The sequence below is a fragment of the Falco peregrinus genome, chromosome 1 (assembly GCF_023634155.1).
Source record: "Falco peregrinus isolate bFalPer1 chromosome 1, bFalPer1.pri, whole genome shotgun sequence".
Classification (NCBI taxonomy): domain Eukaryota; kingdom Metazoa; phylum Chordata; class Aves; order Falconiformes; family Falconidae; genus Falco; species Falco peregrinus.
The window spans coordinates 3309254-3328391 of record NC_073721.1 but is presented as its reverse complement, the minus strand read 5'-3'; the positions used below and the strand labels follow the sequence as shown (position 1 = coordinate 3328391).

The 19138-nt window shown below is 41.3% G+C and overlaps 1 protein-coding gene across 2 annotated transcripts in view; it reads left to right on the top strand.

Annotated features, from left to right (window-relative positions):
* Positions 1 to 19138, top strand: part of DOCK1 (dedicator of cytokinesis 1) — a 319394-nt gene that overhangs the window by 163600 nt on the left and 136656 nt on the right. For both annotated transcript variants that reach the window (XM_055799656.1, XM_055799645.1), the window contains exon 28: positions 16446 to 16547. In XM_055799656.1, coding sequence (XP_055655631.1) covers positions 16446 to 16547 — 102 coding nt within the window. The remainder of the gene's footprint in view (positions 1 to 16445; positions 16548 to 19138) is intronic.

The window sequence follows — 19138 nt, the reverse complement described above, 5'->3', positions numbered from 1 at the left end:
AGTCTCTCTTTGTTTGTTTGTTTTGGGGTTTGAGGTTGTTGTTGCCGTCATTGTTGGGTTTTTTTAATGCAAACTTTTTATTTTCAGGTGTTGCTAGGAAAAATTACAAGGTGAGGATTCCTAGCTAAAAAAACACCAGTAACTAGCAAAAGCAGAATACTTGTACATGTTAATTTTTCTATTTAATAAGGAACAAGAAAAAAAAAAAAAGTTGTAATAATTCACAGGGATGCCATGAGTATTTTCCTTTTATTTATGCATATTTATCACTTGGCTTGAATTGTAAACATATTAATTCCTGCCTACCAGTTAATGACTTTGGGTAATGTTTGTACTCTCTTTATGCAGAAATCGTCTATGTGCCTCACAGTTACTTGTAGGAATGGACTTAATCAGGTCTGCTTCCTTAGCCCTGAAAGGCATTTTGTCTAACTCCAAGTAGTTTTTCTAAGGTATTCTTAAAGCACTCATTTATTACTATTTTTTTTTTAAATCCGTAAATTTACCTCTTCAACAGCTAATGAGTATTTTTCATCCATACCAATAGAAGGTGCTTACCATTTTCAAGACTTGTTTTTGCCAAATGTCAAGAGTGTGTTGAGTGTTGTAGGCTCTGCCCATAACTCACGATTGGTTTATATTTCTGCTGAGGTTTGAAATGTTATGCACTAAAAGGAGGTAGTTTTGATGTTATTAAATGCATGGACATTATGTCAGGAAAAATGCCTTCAGAGTAATGATAGTACTGCATGCAAGTAGGAATAAAACATTGCACTCGTGTTTTGAGAGCTAAAGACAGGCTCTGGGATTAACTGGGATTGTTGGGCTCTCTCAGGTATTTTTCATATTTTTGGTATATCTGAGTAGTATTTTTTCATATAGAAATATAGTGCCATATCTGTATTCTGTGATATTTTATGATACGGTGGTTCTATTATTTTTAAATACTGGAAAACACACTGGGTGGCAAACATGTTCGTGTCTGTATCATGAAGAAATTGGATATGTTGATATAACAAATCAGGTAGGTTTTTTTAGTGGAACGTAAAGCCCAATAACTTTTCTCAGGAAAATAACAAACTTACCCTAGCTTCCTATAACGATTCATTGTTAATTTGGATAAACCATGGGATCATCACAGTGCTGCCCCGTGCAGCCGGCCTCCCACTGCCACAGCTTTAGTGTCCATCTGTGTTTTCAGGATTGATCCTTGCAAAGAAATAAATCAATGTGCTTCAAAAATGTCATTGATATCCAAACACTGGCATGGTTCAAACTTTCCAAAATAATCCAGGGTTTAGTAGGACTGAAGCAATTGTGTTTGTGATTTGAGGATGGAGGGTGTTCAACAGATCAGCCTTTTTTACGTGTACACACGTGAGTGGTATCCCACATTTTGCTGATCCTGTTTGCAATTTAATTGTTGAGAATTATCTTAAAATGATCTGAAGAAAAAATAAGCTTGCACTCGTTTGAACTAGTGAAGCCCATGCAATGTTTTACACAGATGTGAGCATGCAAAGGCAGAAGCACGATTTGTGCCTAAGTCTTTCTCTGCATCCCTTGAGATTTCTGTGACTATATGTAATGACTTTTTAGCATTCAGTGTAGAGAAAAATGTTCCAAATGAAAGCTAATCTTTGTCTTTGAGTGGACTTGGGGACCGGACAGCTGTGTACATGTGCATGAGCTGAATTCATCTTCAGATTTTTAATATGCTTTCCATCTTGGTAGTGAAACTCTTCCGTCGAGAGCCTTTTAACCTTTCCTTCCAGTGGGGCTTTCCCTGGTCCCTATTTTGCTAGCTTTCCTAAGGAAAAGCTTCCCTCTTCAACATCTACAAGCTCTGTGCTTTTATCCACAGCTGGTGGCGTTTTGTTGGGTTTCCCCACTGTTTGAACGTCTGAGCTGTCTTAGCCTTGGCCCAAGTGCATCAGTTTTGACTTCCAGATTTTCTTTCGCAAGCTGAATGGCAAAAATACCGGCAGTATTTTTAGGAGGAACACAGAGCTGTTCATCCGGAGCTGGATCCACTGGGAGCAGGGAGTCTGCAAAGCAGCAAAGAAGGGAAGACAAGCTGACCCACAGTTTTCAGTAATGTCTCATAAGTATATTTGAGAAGGAAAATGGAACCGAACTGAAACACAAGTCTAAAAGCAGCGGGCTGCAGCCCATCTTCAGTCTAGTTGCCCCCCCGTTTGCCCCGAGCAGAGGTGAGCGGGGTGCTCAGGTGGGGCAGGTCACTGGTGGCTTTCTTGAGCCGTGACAACTTACTGCCCGCCACGTACAAATCTGCACATTTTTTTATGCCCTCAGCTTTGTTGCCGCACTATAGCCGTATGAAGAAGTGTTACGTGCATAAATATGTGGATTATAATGAAAAATTTAATTAAATGACTGAATAATAACTAAAGATGGCAGAGGAGTCAGTATTGCTAAATTGAAGTCATTCCATATAGCTTTTGCTGTAGACTGTGCCCTGGTTTTAGTTTTACTTATTCTTTCTTAATATTCCTTATATATTTTAAACATCTATCCGAGCTGCTGCTTTGCCTGTTGTGTTGGTATGAACGTAGCTCACCTTGGCAGAGAAGTCCTAGGCCTCCAGGACCGGGGTGGGACATCCTGGGTGAGTCTGGGGGAGGAGCTGAATGTCGGAAAATATAAAATCATTTCTGCTCAGTCCCATCAGTGCAGAGCAGAAAAAAGGTGAAAGGAGTGTGCAACAGGGGCTACCTGTGCCCGCTGGCCCAGAGGGGCTTGGGAGGGGGCAGCCGGTACGAGCTGAGCTCCGTGGGGCAGAGCAGCCCCTTCCCCTCCGCCCGCCAGCGCAGCCTCCCTTCCCGGGCTGGCAGCCCCTTGCCTGCTCCGCTGCTGCCGCTGCAGCTGGAGCAGTTGATTTTTACTTTGGAACGTTTTAAGTCACTGATTTTAATCTCGTTTTGGATTTAATTTTAATTGCTTTTTCAAAGAGATTAATTCTCGTTTAGGTGTGGATATGTAATTAAAAAAGATCTCTCGACTTAAGTTGCTTTTGTTAACCACACTCACAGGCTGTATGTCTGTGAAAGCAATTACATAGCTGAATATACATCTAATCCTGTTCTTAATGTTTAAGTGTTATTGTGTTAGAAAATGATAAACGACTTCCTATTTGTGAAGGGATTTACTTTTTTTCCCGTATGATATCTGCCAAGACGAAGTTGGAAGGAAAATGAAATTCAATTATAAATAAAAATTTATTTCTGTGGTGGAAAACCACACTTAAAGGACTTAAAAATGCTTTGTTATTACTTGAATCTGTTGAGTATGTTGGATATCATAAGGAAAATTACCAAAACGTGGTTTGTACGTTAGTCGTAGTGGGTTATTCAATACGGAAGGTATTCCCCTGCAAAGCTTGAGGTGGTTTTTGGGAGGCATGCAAGCACAGAGAAACCTGAATCACCTTCATTTGGAACCCGGAGAGCTGGATGAGTAAATATTCCCTCTTGGCCCTTATTACTGCCGTGCCAGGCTGCCTGGCAGGGGGCGAGCACCATGCAGGCACCCCTGGCTGTCACCAGGCAGTCCCTGGGTGCAGGTGAGCTCTGTCCTTCACGAGTGGGGAAACTGAGTCCCACAGCTTGGCTTTTCCATGGAAGGGAAAAGGGAAATGAGATGTAATGGGTTTAAAATGTTTCGTTTGTTTTTAACTTCATTATATGTTAATATAGTATATGTTATTCATGTATTATTAACATAGTATATGTTCTCGATCTGAAATAAATAGAATAAACTGAATTTAAAAATAAAAATAAAAATCTGTCTGCGTGCAGAAGAAAATCCTGGGTTCACAACCTGTTTCAGTACTCCAGTAGACACAGGTGCTGGACAGTTGCTTGCTTCTGTTCCGTGGTTTGGCTTTCTTAAAGTAGGCTTTGCAAATTTTAATTATTCCAGACAATTAGTTCTTTATGTCATCATGCTTTTCATGTATTCTAGATACTTTTTTAAAGAAAGGTATTTCAGTTTAATGCTTTTTTAATTCATCCCTTTTATTCACACGAGTTACCGCTGCTTCCATTTGCTGTTGATTCTTACCCTAAGAACTTCCAGGAGGGGCTGAAAGCAGAAGGTGCCTCCCATTGCCCCCGGTGCCCGGCACTGGGGTAGTGTGTGTGGGGGGGGGTGTCTCCAAGACACCTGCTGCCTCAGTTTTCCGTGCTGCCTCCTGCTCCTGCAAGGCAGTGTGTGAGCTCGCTGCCCTTCTGCAGTCCCGCACCGCCTCCGGTCGTCTCCTACCAGGACATTCATGTTTCCTTTTGTGCTGCTGAATGTTGGGATTGGTCCTGAACCAGCAAAACAGCAGCTGAATTTGTTCTTAACCTAGCTGATAGTCTGCTGTGGTACGGATGGGGTTGGTTTTCTGCAGCAGTTTAGGTGTGCTGGTTTCTGCAGTAGGGAAAGGATAAAGAGCCATTTGTCAGTTGCGACCTGTTGGAGCATATGATGTTGAACTTTTTGATAATTGTTTCAAAGAGTAATAAAAGAGTCTTAATTAATGTAGTTTTTCCACAATAGAAATGCTCAGCTCTTTTTTGCTTAGCTTGCGTAATATAGATGGATTTCATATTCTTTTCATGAAGTCTCTTTGAGCTTTGAAGCTCTTCTTGAGACTGTACATTGTTTGGAAATAGGTTGTCGGAAAGAATCCCCCAAAGTACTCTGAGTTACTGTGAGTTTAATAAGAAATAAAATTCAAATTTAATAATGTTACGGGGAAGAATTGTGTCGTTCTTGGAGGTGCAACCCACATATTATCGTTTTCAGGTTCTGCAGAGGACTCTTTCCCTGTTGCCTTTAATTAAATGCAAAGCGCTAAATAGGTCTGTGTTCCTTGATAGTGTATCCTTATGAAATATAGATGCAGCTGTTTCTCAAAATATCTGTAGATAGCCTCCCATGCTGCCTGTCAGAAAATATTTAAATCAGAACCTCTTGCTTTTTGTTGTCTAAGGGAAACACTACTGAGTTTTTCCTCTGCTCCTGGGAAACCTTGCACACTTTTTACAAAATCTAACAACCTGAAAAAGTGGCAGACAAAGTAAGATTGCCTGTGCAAGCGGCAACCTAAACATACCCATAAGTCAAAGAAAAAACTTTCCGGTGGACAATTCCTGTAGGATTATGGCGGTGATGTTCCCGTCTGAGAGGTGGAGGCAGGAGGCCTGGGCGCTGCGATGGTTGTCCCTTGGCAGGTGGCAGAGCTCTGCGGTGGCCTCAGGTGAGACCCCCTGCAAATTGCATCTGCTCCCTGTGCTTCTGCTTGGGCGGCTCTGCAACGGCAATAGGGGGTGTTCTCATTCCTCTGGTGAATTGTGTTGTAACTGTCGAATGGGAGCTGCAACATGTGCCTGAGCAGGAGCTGTGTGCTCCTTCAGACCCCAGCCTTGCATCTGTCCCGGAGGAATGTGGCTGTGATTTGGGAGCCAAATCCCAGGTGAGGAGGCAGGTAAGGTGAGGATATACCTGTAGGCAGGGAAGAGCAATTTCACTTCTGTGACATCCTCTTTGCTAGTAGGAGATACTAATCTTTTGAGCTCCTCTTATCTGTGAATATTGGTACAGAAAGTCTAACTTAAAATGTAACCTGTTTGGACATGGTATTTCTCTTATTTACCATATTAGTGTGTGGATTTGTATACATACTATTACTTTTACTACTATACGGTGAAATATAACAGAAAATAAAGGACCAGGCTGTTATCAGCAGTGCTATCTATTTGATCATTTTCCTGCTCTTTGGGAGGAGGGGATGAAAACATTGCCTATCATGGGGTTTTCATTTTGATAACATGCAAATGTGAAAAGAGCCCTGTCTTTTATTTTTAACACTGATGAGGGCCTTGCAGTAATTCCTGCTTGCAAGGACTGTGTAACCTTCTACAGCACTGCAAGCTGAGAGCACAGCACAGCACCAGAGACTGCCTTCCCCGTGAACCGCCTTCCCCGTGAACCGCCTTCCCCTATCCGCAGTCTGTTCTGTCCTGAAAACTCCGTAGCAGAACAGCCCTGCTGGTATGGTGTGGTCGTTTTGGGGCCGATGACCTAAAGGTAGAAATCAGTCAAATGCAAAAGCTTCCCCAAAGAGACCTCTTCTTGCAAGATGCTTTTTAATCCAAGGATATCTAAATTGGGTGTTTCTATGAATTAAATTTTGATTGCACATATTTCTGATCTTTCGAGCTTTCTGAGCCTCTCAGTAAACCAGTTGCTAAATCTTTTATGTCACAACAGTCAAATGAGAAGCACCAAAAGTAAAATGATTTGTCTTATAAATGGCTGTTGCTTTTAGAAGTGCGTTCATCTGGCAGGGTCACCTGTCTTGTATGAAGAGCAGGTTAATTTAAAAGATAATATATCTTCCCTTAGTATTTCCATGATTTGTCATAGTGATGTCTCACTGCAGCATGATTTCTCTGCTGCAGAGACAATATCCGTAATACCTGTAGGCTATCACAATTACCGAAATTACTTCAGTGCAGTCATTCTTTACATAGGATGCCAGTAGCCTTAAATTATCTTGTCCTTCTATCTGCAAAACTTAAATTCTCTAGCTGGTCTGCATCAACGTGATAACAGTTTATTTACATGGCTTGCAACATTGATCGTGCTTGATAAGTAAATTGGTCTTTCTGATTGCGTTAGCCAACATTGTGGTTTACAGAGGTGTTCAGTAGGATCTGTAAACTATTTTTCGCTTGTGCCTCCTTACAGTATCCTTGCAAAGGCTGCAGCCTGCTGTGCTGGAGAGGCCGGCCGCCTAGCTTTTGCGAGCGCCTCCTTTCCCGCGGTGATGCTGTAAGTCTTGCTGGGGGTCAGCGCTGAGCCCCTTGTGTTGCTTCTGTAGCTGGTGCTGATGCAGCAGCGTGGGCAAGAGCCTCTGGTCTGCTGGCTGGGGGGGATGCTGCAAGAAGACGCACTCCTGCGCTGGTTTTGCATATGTCTGTGTCTCCGCCGTATTATCCTCTGGCTTAATTTTTATTTTAGCTCTTTGGTGGCTTCTGTTTGCTCCAGAGAAAGTTCAGGGTTTTTTCCTTGCCATTTATGTAACATTGAGTGCTAGAACAGATACGCCTTTCATTTTGAGAGTGCTTCAGAGACTGATAATAATTACAGGTAAATTAGCTTCCTAACAATAATGTGAAGAAAGTAAGACATAACTTTGTGTTGGGAAATCTGAAATAAACAAGATGAAAGGCTTTCCCTGGGTCAAGGAAGGCAGTTAGTTTGATGATCTTATGGGTGTCAGGAAGTTTGTTATTCCCCTGTGAAGGCTGTGGCAGGGTGATTGCACTGCCGTTCACGTGTGTGTGAGTGTGCACTCAGCTCGTGGGCTGCCGGTCCGCTGTGCTGGGGACAGGGTGGGGTGGAAGCCTTAGTGAAGTGCTTTTGTACAAGTAATTCCCCAAACACCTGCTGAGGATTTTGGAGAAGTGCAGACCAAATGAACGTGCGTGTTTATGAATACATCTGTTCACTTAGCTTCACTCCAAGCCCCAAGTAAGTAGGAGATAATGGAATCGGTACTTCACTTGGCAGCAGAGATTTCCAGTATGCACGTGAACTTTGGAGACAGGCTGGCTCCAGTCAGGTTGCATTACACGGAAGAAGAATCTGGTTTGCAAGAGAGGTTGTAAGGGGCAAACAAGATCTTTTGCGGAGAGAGGGCTTGAAATGACAGGATGGGTTGGCTTGTCCAGGAAGAGGGTGAGAAGAGTTTTTTTCACCAGAACAGAGGAAGAACAGAGTGTGAAGCTCAGAGGAACCCATGGGAAGGAGAGGGCTCAGAAACTCCTTTGGGAGAGGGCACCCAGAGGTGCTCATCGCTTCTCTCTGTAGCCCCCCAAAAGTGCTGGAGCGTGCAGTGAGGAGGCAGAGCAGTGCATGCTGTAGGGGCATTAAAAACTCTGTGGCTGCGCACTGAGGAGGACTCACAGAATCACAGACTGGTTTGGGTTAGAAGGGACCTTGAAGACCACCCAGTCCCACCCCGTGCCCCGGGCAGGGCCCCCTCCCCCCAGCCCAGGCTGCTCCCAGCCCCATCCAGCCTGGCCTTGAGCACTGCCAGGGATGGGGCACCCACAGCTGCTCTGGGCAGCCTGGGCCAGCGCCTCGCCGCCCTCACGGGGAACAATTTCTGCCTCACAGCTCATCTGCATCTCCCCTCTCTCAGCTTAAGGCCATTCCCCCTTGGCCTGTCACTGTTGATGGGAATGTCAGCTGCATTGCCACTTAAACAACCCATGTAAGCTGCTGGAGCTGTAACAGCAAAGCTGACAAAACATCATTAAATGCATTTGGGGAGAGTAGGTAAACCTGAAACCAACAAATACCACTCCAGATTGCTGTATCTTTTTACATGATGTAAAAATGTCAGTGCACGTCTCTCTGCTCTGCTGTGAAGTTTGCGTCTTTGAAGCCTTACTCAAAGGTTGCTCCACGGTGTGAGGCTCTGTGGAAACCGTTCCTCAAGTAAGGACTGATGCAGGGGCACGCTGGCTCCTGTCTGTTCTGCATCTCCTTCCTTGTCCTTCCTGATATGTCCTGATATCACACGAGTGGTAGGAAAGGCTTTGAGTGCCAACCAGTGATAATTACAACAAAAGCCAATCATTCTAAATGACAGAATGGTTCTGTTCCCATATTCAGTGCTGCATATGTGCAAAATTCTATAAACATATTTTGTATGGCTTTCTCTTATTATTTTTTCCTGGATGAATACTGGCCATATGCATAAATACTGTTGTTTTCTGTATTTTATTACTTATGTTTATAATTTTATTATTAGCATTAACAGATGTGTAAACCAAGATACCTGAAACAGATTTATTGAGGGCAGTTCTCTAGATTTTCAGTGAAATAATTTTTAGTATAGCAAGAGAAGAAGAAAGGTGGGGGAAGGCAATTGCATTTAGAAAACCAAAAATAAACGGTCTGACCTTCAGAAATCTTAAGCTGTGATTTCAATTGAAGGGCGTACTGTTTAATACTGACAATGTATAGAACTTTTTAAAGTGAAGCGTTTTTGGTTCAAATGGACTTCTTTGAAAAAGAGCCTTAGAAAAATGATAAATGGTGGTGTTAAAATGTCTCATTAATTTTTTGCTTGCCTTTTATGAAAGTTAGTGCAAAGTACTTGCAAACTAGGGAACGCTTTATATATATTCTCATTGTGCGTATCATCAAGTTTCTAATAAATAAGCCTTTGACAAAGTGATCTTGGGTTCTGGTTTTGATCTGTGTGAAGATGCTTTTTGCTCTTCTTGCTAGAGAGGTTTCCCTGGATTCAGAGATGTGGGGCTTTTTACCCTACTCTTTGGGATTATAGGATCTTCCTTCAAATGAAACAATAATCAGGATTTCGCTTATTCAGAGTTCATTCTGAGGCAGTAGATCAGAGCCTGTAGCAGTGTTACAGCACGGAAGGGTGTCAAGGGGGAGCTGGTTGGGTATTTTTCCTTTGCTGGGGCTCGCTGAGATTGGGGAGTGGGAGCCTGCAGGTCCATCTGGACAGAGCCACGGAGCTGCCTTCGAAACGGGAGAAGGCGGCTGGAGGCTTGGTCTTTGGGCAGTTGATAGTTGAAACCGGTTTGGAAACCTTTGGACAAAGGCTTCTTGCTGGTTCTTAGCCTTTCCAAATAAAATACCTTCCCAAACAAAGGTATAATTAGGGTACTTCAGTATGGCTTTTTTTTCTCTGTAATCCTCAAACTAGTCTTTTCAGTAATACATGAATCAGGAAACTGAAAAACGTACCTTTGTTGCATTTATTTTGCAACCACAAAGCTATTTCGTTAATGGCAAGAGCTTTTGTCGACTTAAATTGTATCTCAGGCAATCCTAACTTACTGGTGGCAAATACCAGGAGCCATGCTAAGCAGCTTCTGCAGGAGCTTGGCATGGAACTGACCTCCCTCAAATGGTCTCTTAGGTAAAATGCCTCATTGGTGTTGCTTGTAAGAGCTTATGGCTGCAGCAGTTTGCACCGAAGGGGTTGGAAACTGCAGGTGTGGGGCTGCTCTGCCGTGGGAAGGGTGAGCACACAGCGCAGCCACAGAGGGCTTGGCGAGTCTTGGTCCTCTGGTGGTACAAGAGAGCTCCCCAAGACCCAGAAGGTTGGGAGCTTGTGACTTGTGGCAGCAGAAGGATGGTTCTGCTCTGTCTCCAGGGAGGCTCGGGGGGGACACCTGACAGCAGCCCCCCAGGCTGTTGATATGCCAGAGCCAGGTTCTTCGTTGCAGTTGACCTCTGTCCTTGGAGATTTCAAGACCCAACGGGGTAAAGCCCTGAGCAGTCTGGTCCATCCCTGGAGCAGTCCCGTTTTCACCAGGCTGGAGGAGAAGCTTCCTGAGGTTCCTCAGATAGCCTACATCACTATCCCAGTGACTTGCTCAGCACACCTAAATGCTATCCTTCCATGTCCCACCTATGAAAATGGAGAATTTCCTCACACCTTGTGCTCTTTTCTGGAAAAACAGCTCGGTTTACATTATTTTCTACTTTGGAACCAGTGTGCTCAGCTGGACAGAGTGTAGTAATCAGCATTGAAGTCCTGTACAGAATTTCCTTTTAAAACAAGTTTTCTGTTGATTGACAGAGGTTGAACTGTCAGAGATCAGAACTGGATCTGTAAAATATGTTTTGAGGTCAAACAAGGTATGCAAGACTAAGTAAGCTAATATTCACCTATAAACTTCTGTGTCGGCCTTCTGCATTGTGAGTGGACCTACACTGAGCGGAGTTGACCTAAGTGAGGTTTTTGCTGCCTGGGCTGCTTAAGTCGGGTTGGGTAAAGGAGGGGACACGTCTTGTCCAGGAGCTCTGAGAGCAATGTCTGTTGGCTGGAAATACCTTAGTGGATCTTGATTTGCGAAAAGATGCCTTTGTAATAATGTTTGTGGCAGCAGGAAAATACACCAAACATTTATCACTCACATTACTGCAAATGTTAATTTCTGTTTCTCAAAGGAAAAAACTCGCATTTTTTATTCCTTTCATTTACTTGTGTTTAAGGAGGTAGGATTTGGCCTAAGGAGATCAAAAGTAGCATATATTCTGTAACAAAAAAAAGTGATAAACCTTACCGTTTTGCACTTGTCTCCTTCTGCTACTGTATCTGTGAAATAACTTTCTCTCTAAAGGTGCTGCTGAATTTACTGTCAGATTTTCTATTACAGAAAAAGAAATGTTTCTTTTAATTCGATGAGAAATATATAGATTTAGATACATATATATATATGTGTGTGTGTATTTTTAGGGGTGGTTTGCTTCTTCTTCCTGTCCTTGCTCATGAAGGCACGGGTAGGTGCTGCTGGTAGAAGCTGGAGGGGTCTGTGTCAGCCTGGCTGTAAGTGCTGGAGGGATGCTGGGATGCAGCGGTGACTCCGGTACAGCGCTCCCTCCAGTGCCCACACAAGCCCATCAGCAGAAACAAGGCGTTGTGCTCCTGGGGACCCCAATTACCTTCGTACAGATCGATCCCTGTTGCCAGGTTTGGCGTAGTTGCTGTTGGGTCTTGACCTCCATCGTGTGCTTTCGCTGGGGATATGACTGGGAGCCTCCGCTGGGCAGCGCACAGTGGGTGGGAGTCATTAGATATTTTATATTTTTATATATACATTTATATACACACACATGCTGCGGGGTCATTAGATATTTTACAACATAAAGTATTATTTAGAACAAGAAATGCTGGGAGATCCTCTGCCTTACCCATGTTGGGTTGTCATGCATTTCATCGTGTTTTGCTTACGTGAGCAAACGCGTTTGCAGACACAGTGGATTTTACGCTGAGTAGTGAGGTAACGCATCTTGCAGGGCAAGCTCACGTGGCAACCAGCCCTCTCAGCAGCCCTTAACAGAAAGTTGCAAATTGGGGCATGTTAAAGATGGATTTTTACCTTCCAAGTCCATAAGTGGTGACAATTTCATTCATGGCGTCTAGATATAACAACTGCTTTTTATTTCTTTATTGGTTCCTAATATATATGGAGTACATGTTGTAAGCAAAGAGAAGATTTACTTCATTTTTATATCCTTGCAAACGGTCTGGTAACTGCGAGGGACTTTAAACCCTTTTCAACAAAGTAAATTCTGTGAAATGTTCTGAAAGCCAAAACATAGTGAGAAATTCATGCTAATGTTTTTGAGTGCTTGTTTGTGGGTTTTAAAAATTATTTATCCATTCATTTAGTTGTGTAGTCTTTTAAGGCCATGTAAGGAAAATTTTATTGAAGAATAAATGCAACTTGTGCTTTTCATCTGTTCCTGATCATGGTAATAGGAACATTATAATGAAGCATATGTTAATTTAGGTAGGTTTGATTTCTCTTAATTTTTCCCACTATACATAAAGAGCTTAATATTTCCAGCTATAGAGATTTCCCTGGAAGAAAATGGACAAGACTTTTTAAAATAGGATGGTTTACCCCTGAGGGAGAAAAGTATTGGCATGTGTTGTCTCTCCTGCAGTGAATTCTCATTCTGAAATTTTTTAGTGTCAGTATTACTTCCAGGGATTATGTGATATTAAAATTTCCCTACCTGTATCTGTTAAAGGACCATTTGATCATTTTTATTTTATTGAAAAGTTAATTTAAGAAAACAAGTACTGTCTGAAGCATTCATGTGCCTCTTCAACTTTTCCTTCAGAACTGTATTTTACAGGAATTAGAAGTAGGTTTACAGTGTGGAATTGCATTGTCTTTAAAATAAATAAATAAATAAATGTATTTCTGAATACTAATGCATTGTCTCCAAGGAAAAATCAGCTGCTTGTTGGTGGGTTTTTTTTTTTGTTTTTTTCTTTCCATGTAGCTGAATTACCAGCTCTCCAGCATGGGAGCTGGATTTAGCTTCCCTTACGACAGGCTTTCAGATGTCCTGGATCCCATGATTTTGCTTCAGGAATACTACATTCCCACATGCCTCAGTGTACCTGGTTTGAAAAGAAGGAATGAAGCCAGCGCCTCTGCTTTTGGGCAGGAGAGAGATTAATTGTATTAAACTGCTTACAAAGTGCATTAAATGCCCTTCTCTGGTGCGACGTGCAGTGGTTACCTTAGTCACCGTGTGACGGCTTCGTTCCTGAGCTTTGCGAGTAAGGAAGGATGGGAAAGGCTTTCAAGTATAGACCTTGACGCTTTTTCAGTGAATAAATAGCAAACAGTTTGCCCAGGGTGATGGCAAGCCCCCGATGTTGTGCTTGTACTTGTTGTATAAATGTAGGTTTGCAATTACTCCTACAGTTGGAATTGATTTTTTTAGAGAATCAGATACTTTTGGTCTTGCGTGCTGCTTGGAGTCATGTGCTGGAGAAGATGACAATGGTCTCTGAATCCAACAAAAGATTAAAAATCACCTTAAGATTAAAATTTAATAATGTTTTTAGCTATTGCTAAATAGTTAATAGACCATATTAAAAACACCTAGACTACAAATATCGCCTATAAATAATTAGAAATTGTTACTAGCATTGTAATTAAGAGCATGCTGGCTGCAAATGATACCTCACCATGTGCAAAGAAAATTATGAAAAGTAAGCAGATGACTGATAGTGTACTTTTTCTAATATTAAATAGATTTTCCTAAGCAGCAGGGGCTTAAATGCTATTTAGCAGGTGGGGACTTGAAGATAAATGTTGCAGAAGGGATGTCTGTGTGTGTAATGCAACGGAGGCTTAAAGGAACAATATTTGATCAAAGGAAGAAAGGGTTTTGGTTACAAGTTAATATTAAGATGAACGGGAATCATTGTTTTATGCAGGAAAACAGGAAAAAAAATTGATTAACTGGTCAAGGACCCTGATCCATTCTGCTGGGCACCACTTTCACCACTTTTGGGCTCAGCATAAACCGACATGACATTTAGCAAGTTTCTGTCATTTTATTTAACTAAACCTGAAAGGTGCTACAGAATATCCTCATGTTCATTTTCCACTTGTATTTGCTAAGCTTGTTTATTTTTCTGTATGTATTTTTTTTTTCTCCAGCAACCATTCCAGGTTTATAGCAAGCCTTTATATTTTCATTTCACACTTTCACGTGGAAGCAGAGTGTTTAACCACCAGACATTAAACTTTCATGTTTCCTTTCCGAGTCTCACCATGCTAATTAAGAAGATATTCTTCTGTAATTATCTCCCTCTTCAGTGACTCATTATTTTCCCTGGCTTATGGGGACAGTGGTAGCAGCTCCCCCCTGAATTAGTGTGCTGCTCCAAGGGGAAGGTTGGGCTGCCTTGGCAGGAGCCGGGGATGTTGGAGGGGGAAGAGAGGGCTCGTGTACAAGCAGCCATCCCGGCGAGCAGCCAGAGGAGGGGAGAGGGGTCAAAAGTAGATGCAGAGGAGATGGCAATCAAATTCATCCGCATCTCCAGCCGCTCCTATATCTAATAATGAATATTCAAGTGCACTTGAAAGTTTAACAGTTGCTCCGCATTCATTTTGTTCACATGCAAGGCTGCTGTGATGATTTCCTCAGGTACGAAATTCATCTTTTGACTGTTACAGCCGTGTCTATTAACTGAAATTGCTCTACCAAACAGATAAACACAGAAATACGAGCAAAGCTATTAGCCAGTTACAGGCGACTTCGTTAGAAGGAAGCAGAGGCTCTGTGTTGGCGGCTGGATTACCTGGAAAGGGCTGGATTTGCAGACGTGGGGTTGGTGTGTTTATGTGGAGGAAGGTGAAGCTACATCTATGTGTTGGCAAAGCAGTGGCCTTCACAGACTATTTAAGTGAGTGAACGTATATAAACAGATACCAAGAGCAAAACACAGTTCATTTTCAGCTCTCCTGAGCATTTATGAACCATCTTCAGACCCTTACGTGAAGTGATGGACTGAATCACATCTGCAGCCTAGTCTTAAGCAGCCAATTTAAAAAATTTATAATTCTGAATAACAATGAGGCATCACTTTGATTGATGACATCATGAGGGGAAATAGGACTGAATATGGGCTATTGAATATTTTCTTGCAGGCATGAGCCCATTTATAGTGTCTGTTATGTAGAGTGCTTGTTAGGCGGTGTTTTGACAATTAATGTTTTGAGATTTTTGAGATGATCCTGTCTTATTTACATTTCATAGTAATAAATGTTATCTTTGTACAGCCACAAATTCTATTCTTGTCAGAGTTTGTTACAAAGTTCTTTTGATGTCACTGAACAGCAGCTCAGGTGGCCTTTTCCTTTCATATTCATAATGCATATGCCTAAGAACTCTCGTCAGGTACCTTTGTGTGGTGCAGAAAAAATAATGCTCTCGCATGGACGAGATCAGTTATGTAGGAGTTTAGATCCAAACTCCATTCCATAGGAGAAAAGCAAATTCAAGGAGTGCTTGTCTGGTGGAGCTGGGGGGATTAGACTCTAAAGACGGGGGCTCGTTACACACACCAATAACCCAGTGTCATTTCGCATTAGGTCTCAATTACTTGGACTGATGTAGAAATAAATACTTAGATTTGAAAATAACGCAGATCTTAAAGGTAATGATGAAGGCTGTGCTGTGCTTGGAAAGAAGAGAAAATTCCTGAGCGTTCTGTCAGACTGGGCATGGCAGAGAATGACCTTGAAAATGGCACAGCAAGGGGCATTTGCAATTTTATCGAACCATATATAGAATCATTTATTTTCTGAGTAATTCTGCTGGTTTTTTGCAACATATTTTTCCTTCATTAAGGACCAGAAAAGGTGTGGACACCATTACTGTGATGAGTCAAGAGGTTCTTAGTGGGTAGTCAGAGGAGGAGGGTGGACAGTCAGAGGAGTCATTTATGGGATTCTAGTAGCCATAGGTGTGGGTTTGAGTTGTTACTACGATACTTTCAGGTGCCAGAAGAAAAGGTTAAAGGTTTTTTTGGGCACTTTATACTTTTTTCCATGGTTTGAGAGATCTTTGGTACTACTGTTCTGTTTTTATGGAAGTTACTGGGGTTTGTTTTGGTTTTTTATAAGCATCACAGTATCTGACAATACCACTCAATGAAACTAAAATTTGGGGTTTAACTGCGATGCTCAATACAACGATTTTTAAGAGATTTCTTCCTTGAGCAGAGTATCTGCTTCCCAAATGCAAATCCTGATGCTGTGTGATATTTTTAGGAGCGGTGCTTATTACCTTCCAAAGCCTTTAATGCCTGAGCAACTTTTATACGGAGAATATGTTGCAAAATCTTCAGTGAAGATGATGACAAAGCTGTGAAATTGGAAATAGAAACTTTTCAAGATTTTTTTTTTGTTTTCTTGACAGAATTTGCATATCCATTAATGAACTTATGTGATTGAATCATATCCACTGTGTTACGTGGTGCTCTCTAGCGATATCGTGTTTTGATAACAGGTATTACGTTGCCCTGTCTTAATTAATTTGTTTGTTTGTACCTTTTTTTATAGGGGAGTTTTGTTGCGTGCATGACTGCCATTTTAAGGCAAATGGAAGACTATCACTATGCTCATTTAATCAAGACCTTCGGAAAGATGAGGTCAGATGTTGTGGTAAGTTTAACACGCTTTATCTTTTTATAAGACAGTTTAACTTGTGTTTGTTTTTTGTCTGTTCCTGTTTGTTAAATACACTTGTGAAAAGTACAAAATGTGTTTGACGTTACAGATTTAATATAAAAATAATTAATAAAGCACTATGACCTGTACATTTTCTGAATTTGCAGAGGACAAAATTAACCTTCCTGCCACACAAGAATAGAGCTCATCTCTGGAGCTGTTCAATACTTTTAAAAGCAAGCACTGAAACAGTGGATTTAAAGCAATTAAAAGAAAGCATTAGAAAACACTGCTGAGCCATTACTAAAAATCTGTTTTGTTTAAGGAGAGAAGGGGGGAAGGGAAAAAAAGCTGTCTTGAAGAAAGGAATTTTCAGTGTTAAATCTTCCAGATGTCCTGATTTCATTTGTTTAAATAACTTTTACTTACAGATCTGCTCACTTTAAATTTTATACAAAACATTTTAACCTTAAAGATGCCCTTAGTTGTTAAATAAGCAATAATAATTGAAATCTGTCTTCTCAGAGTTGTTCGGTAGCCTAACTAAGCCAACAACACAACTTAATTAGAGCGTTATAGAAAGGAGTTTATAGCTAAGGAGATAACTCTTAATGACCTGAAACTATCATTGCCATATGGCAAGTGCATGCTGCAAAGTAGCGACCAAACTTGTTGGCTGAGATCCATCAATTAGCAGATGACCTGAAGCCTGATCAGCTGTATGACATTACCCACTCTGGTGCTGGGGCTTCTGTTAGGTGCTTTAGGGAGCTTTCACCTGTATCTTAACCAAGAGTGGCCTTTATTTAGGTTCCCTCCTTCCTTCCAAGCCCAGTGGAACAAAAGCCAGGGTTGTTCCTTTTGTGTTATTTTTCAATGTTCGGGCTTTCCAGTTTGCCTTTATGTCTTTAATCTTTGTTCTTCTTATTTTTCCTTATATTCTGCAAGATTTGAGCTCTTTGCCCCGTGCCAGTTTTCATATAAGGTGCTCGAGCCTCTGTCTGTTTAGAGCTCAGTCTATTTGTATTTGTGTTTATAATTGAGCTCGGTCTATTTGTACCTGATCTGGCATTCCTAAAGTCCAAAGCTGATGACTCAAGAGAGTGAAGACAAAGTCTAGGTGCAAAAACCGGTAGCTGGGCATCACTGTGCTGGAGGGGTTGCTTCCCAGTTAGTCTGCTTTGGGATCTCGGAGTGCTTACATGGATAGTCACTTGGTTTGCCCCTAAGGACGAAACGTTCCCAAGCTAAATGCTGCTAGTAGAGTGAAAATAATGGTTTTAGCATACAGAAAACACATGACTGTTAAGTTTAATCAAGCCAAATACTTCTGTTCTTCTAAAGTGGTTCAAGCCATTTGGCTCTGGACAGGGCAAACATTACAGGGTCTTACGTGGAAAAACGTAAAAGCAGTTTGCTCTTAAGATGTGTACTGAAAACATGCAGAGAGAAATTCTGGTTAAGGAGAAATCTCTGATTGTTCTAATGGCAAGAAAAGTTTATTTTAAAGTCTCGCTTTTTTAGTCTAAATTGTCTTAAAGGTCATTCTGTAGGTCAGATCTTTCTTGGTGAAAACAAGGGAGTAATTATGTATTTGGAATTTGGCAAACGGTCTATTTATAATTGCTTGTTTTAAGAGTTTGATTTATGTGCACACAGTGCTTGGGGATACATGAAGAATCACTTCTTTCTTCTGTTTTGACTCTGTATATTTGTCCCTTTCTGCATGTTCTTGGGTTGTATAACTGGAATTGCTCTGGATAGTTAAAATCCTATTTTTTATCAGCACGCGTACTACTTGACTACTTGTTTTGCACTGTTACGCCACTTGACTCTCATCTGTATTAGCAGATACACTAATCCAAACTTGGTCATTTGCTGTAAGATTTTTAATATCTTTAATTAAAATGTACCTTTTAAATGTTTTAACATTGTTGTTGATTATAGGATAATGTATGTTAGTTGCAACTAAATACATAGCAAACTGGTAAAACTTTATAATGGGTAATATTTTGATGGTAGAAAACGCTACGTTAAACTGACTTTGAAGTATAAATCATATAAATAAATGTGTGGAGGTGTAATGTCAGAGTATTGTTAATCCTGTGATAAAAGGAAACTACAGTAAGTAAACTGTTTTTTCTTTTTTTTTTTTTTTTTAAACCACAAACAAAACCGACTGAATCATCATTTTAGACAAAAGGATGAAGATACAACCCAGTTTCTATGTTTAAGAGAAAAGCTTACATAACCTTTTTCAGTGAGAACCAAAGTGAGGAGTTACTGTTCTAAGAATTTCTTCATAGATGAGACTTCATTGTTAATGTGAAACCCACATCTTGTTCACTATTTTATGTTTCACCATCTAAACGGATGCCCCGTGAAGTTCTCCCAGGAGCGTTGCCTCCCTTACTGGTATTGATGCTGTGGTTCAAGTTTGCCCATGTCCTCTCTTAGAGCTTTTGTTTTCTTCTGTCTTCAGTGGTGGGATACTGCTAAACTGTACTCTACACGTATCATCCTTGGTACTGTAGGGCTTGATGGGAAAAAACCCAAAACCTTTCCCTACTTCCTTGTTTAACTTT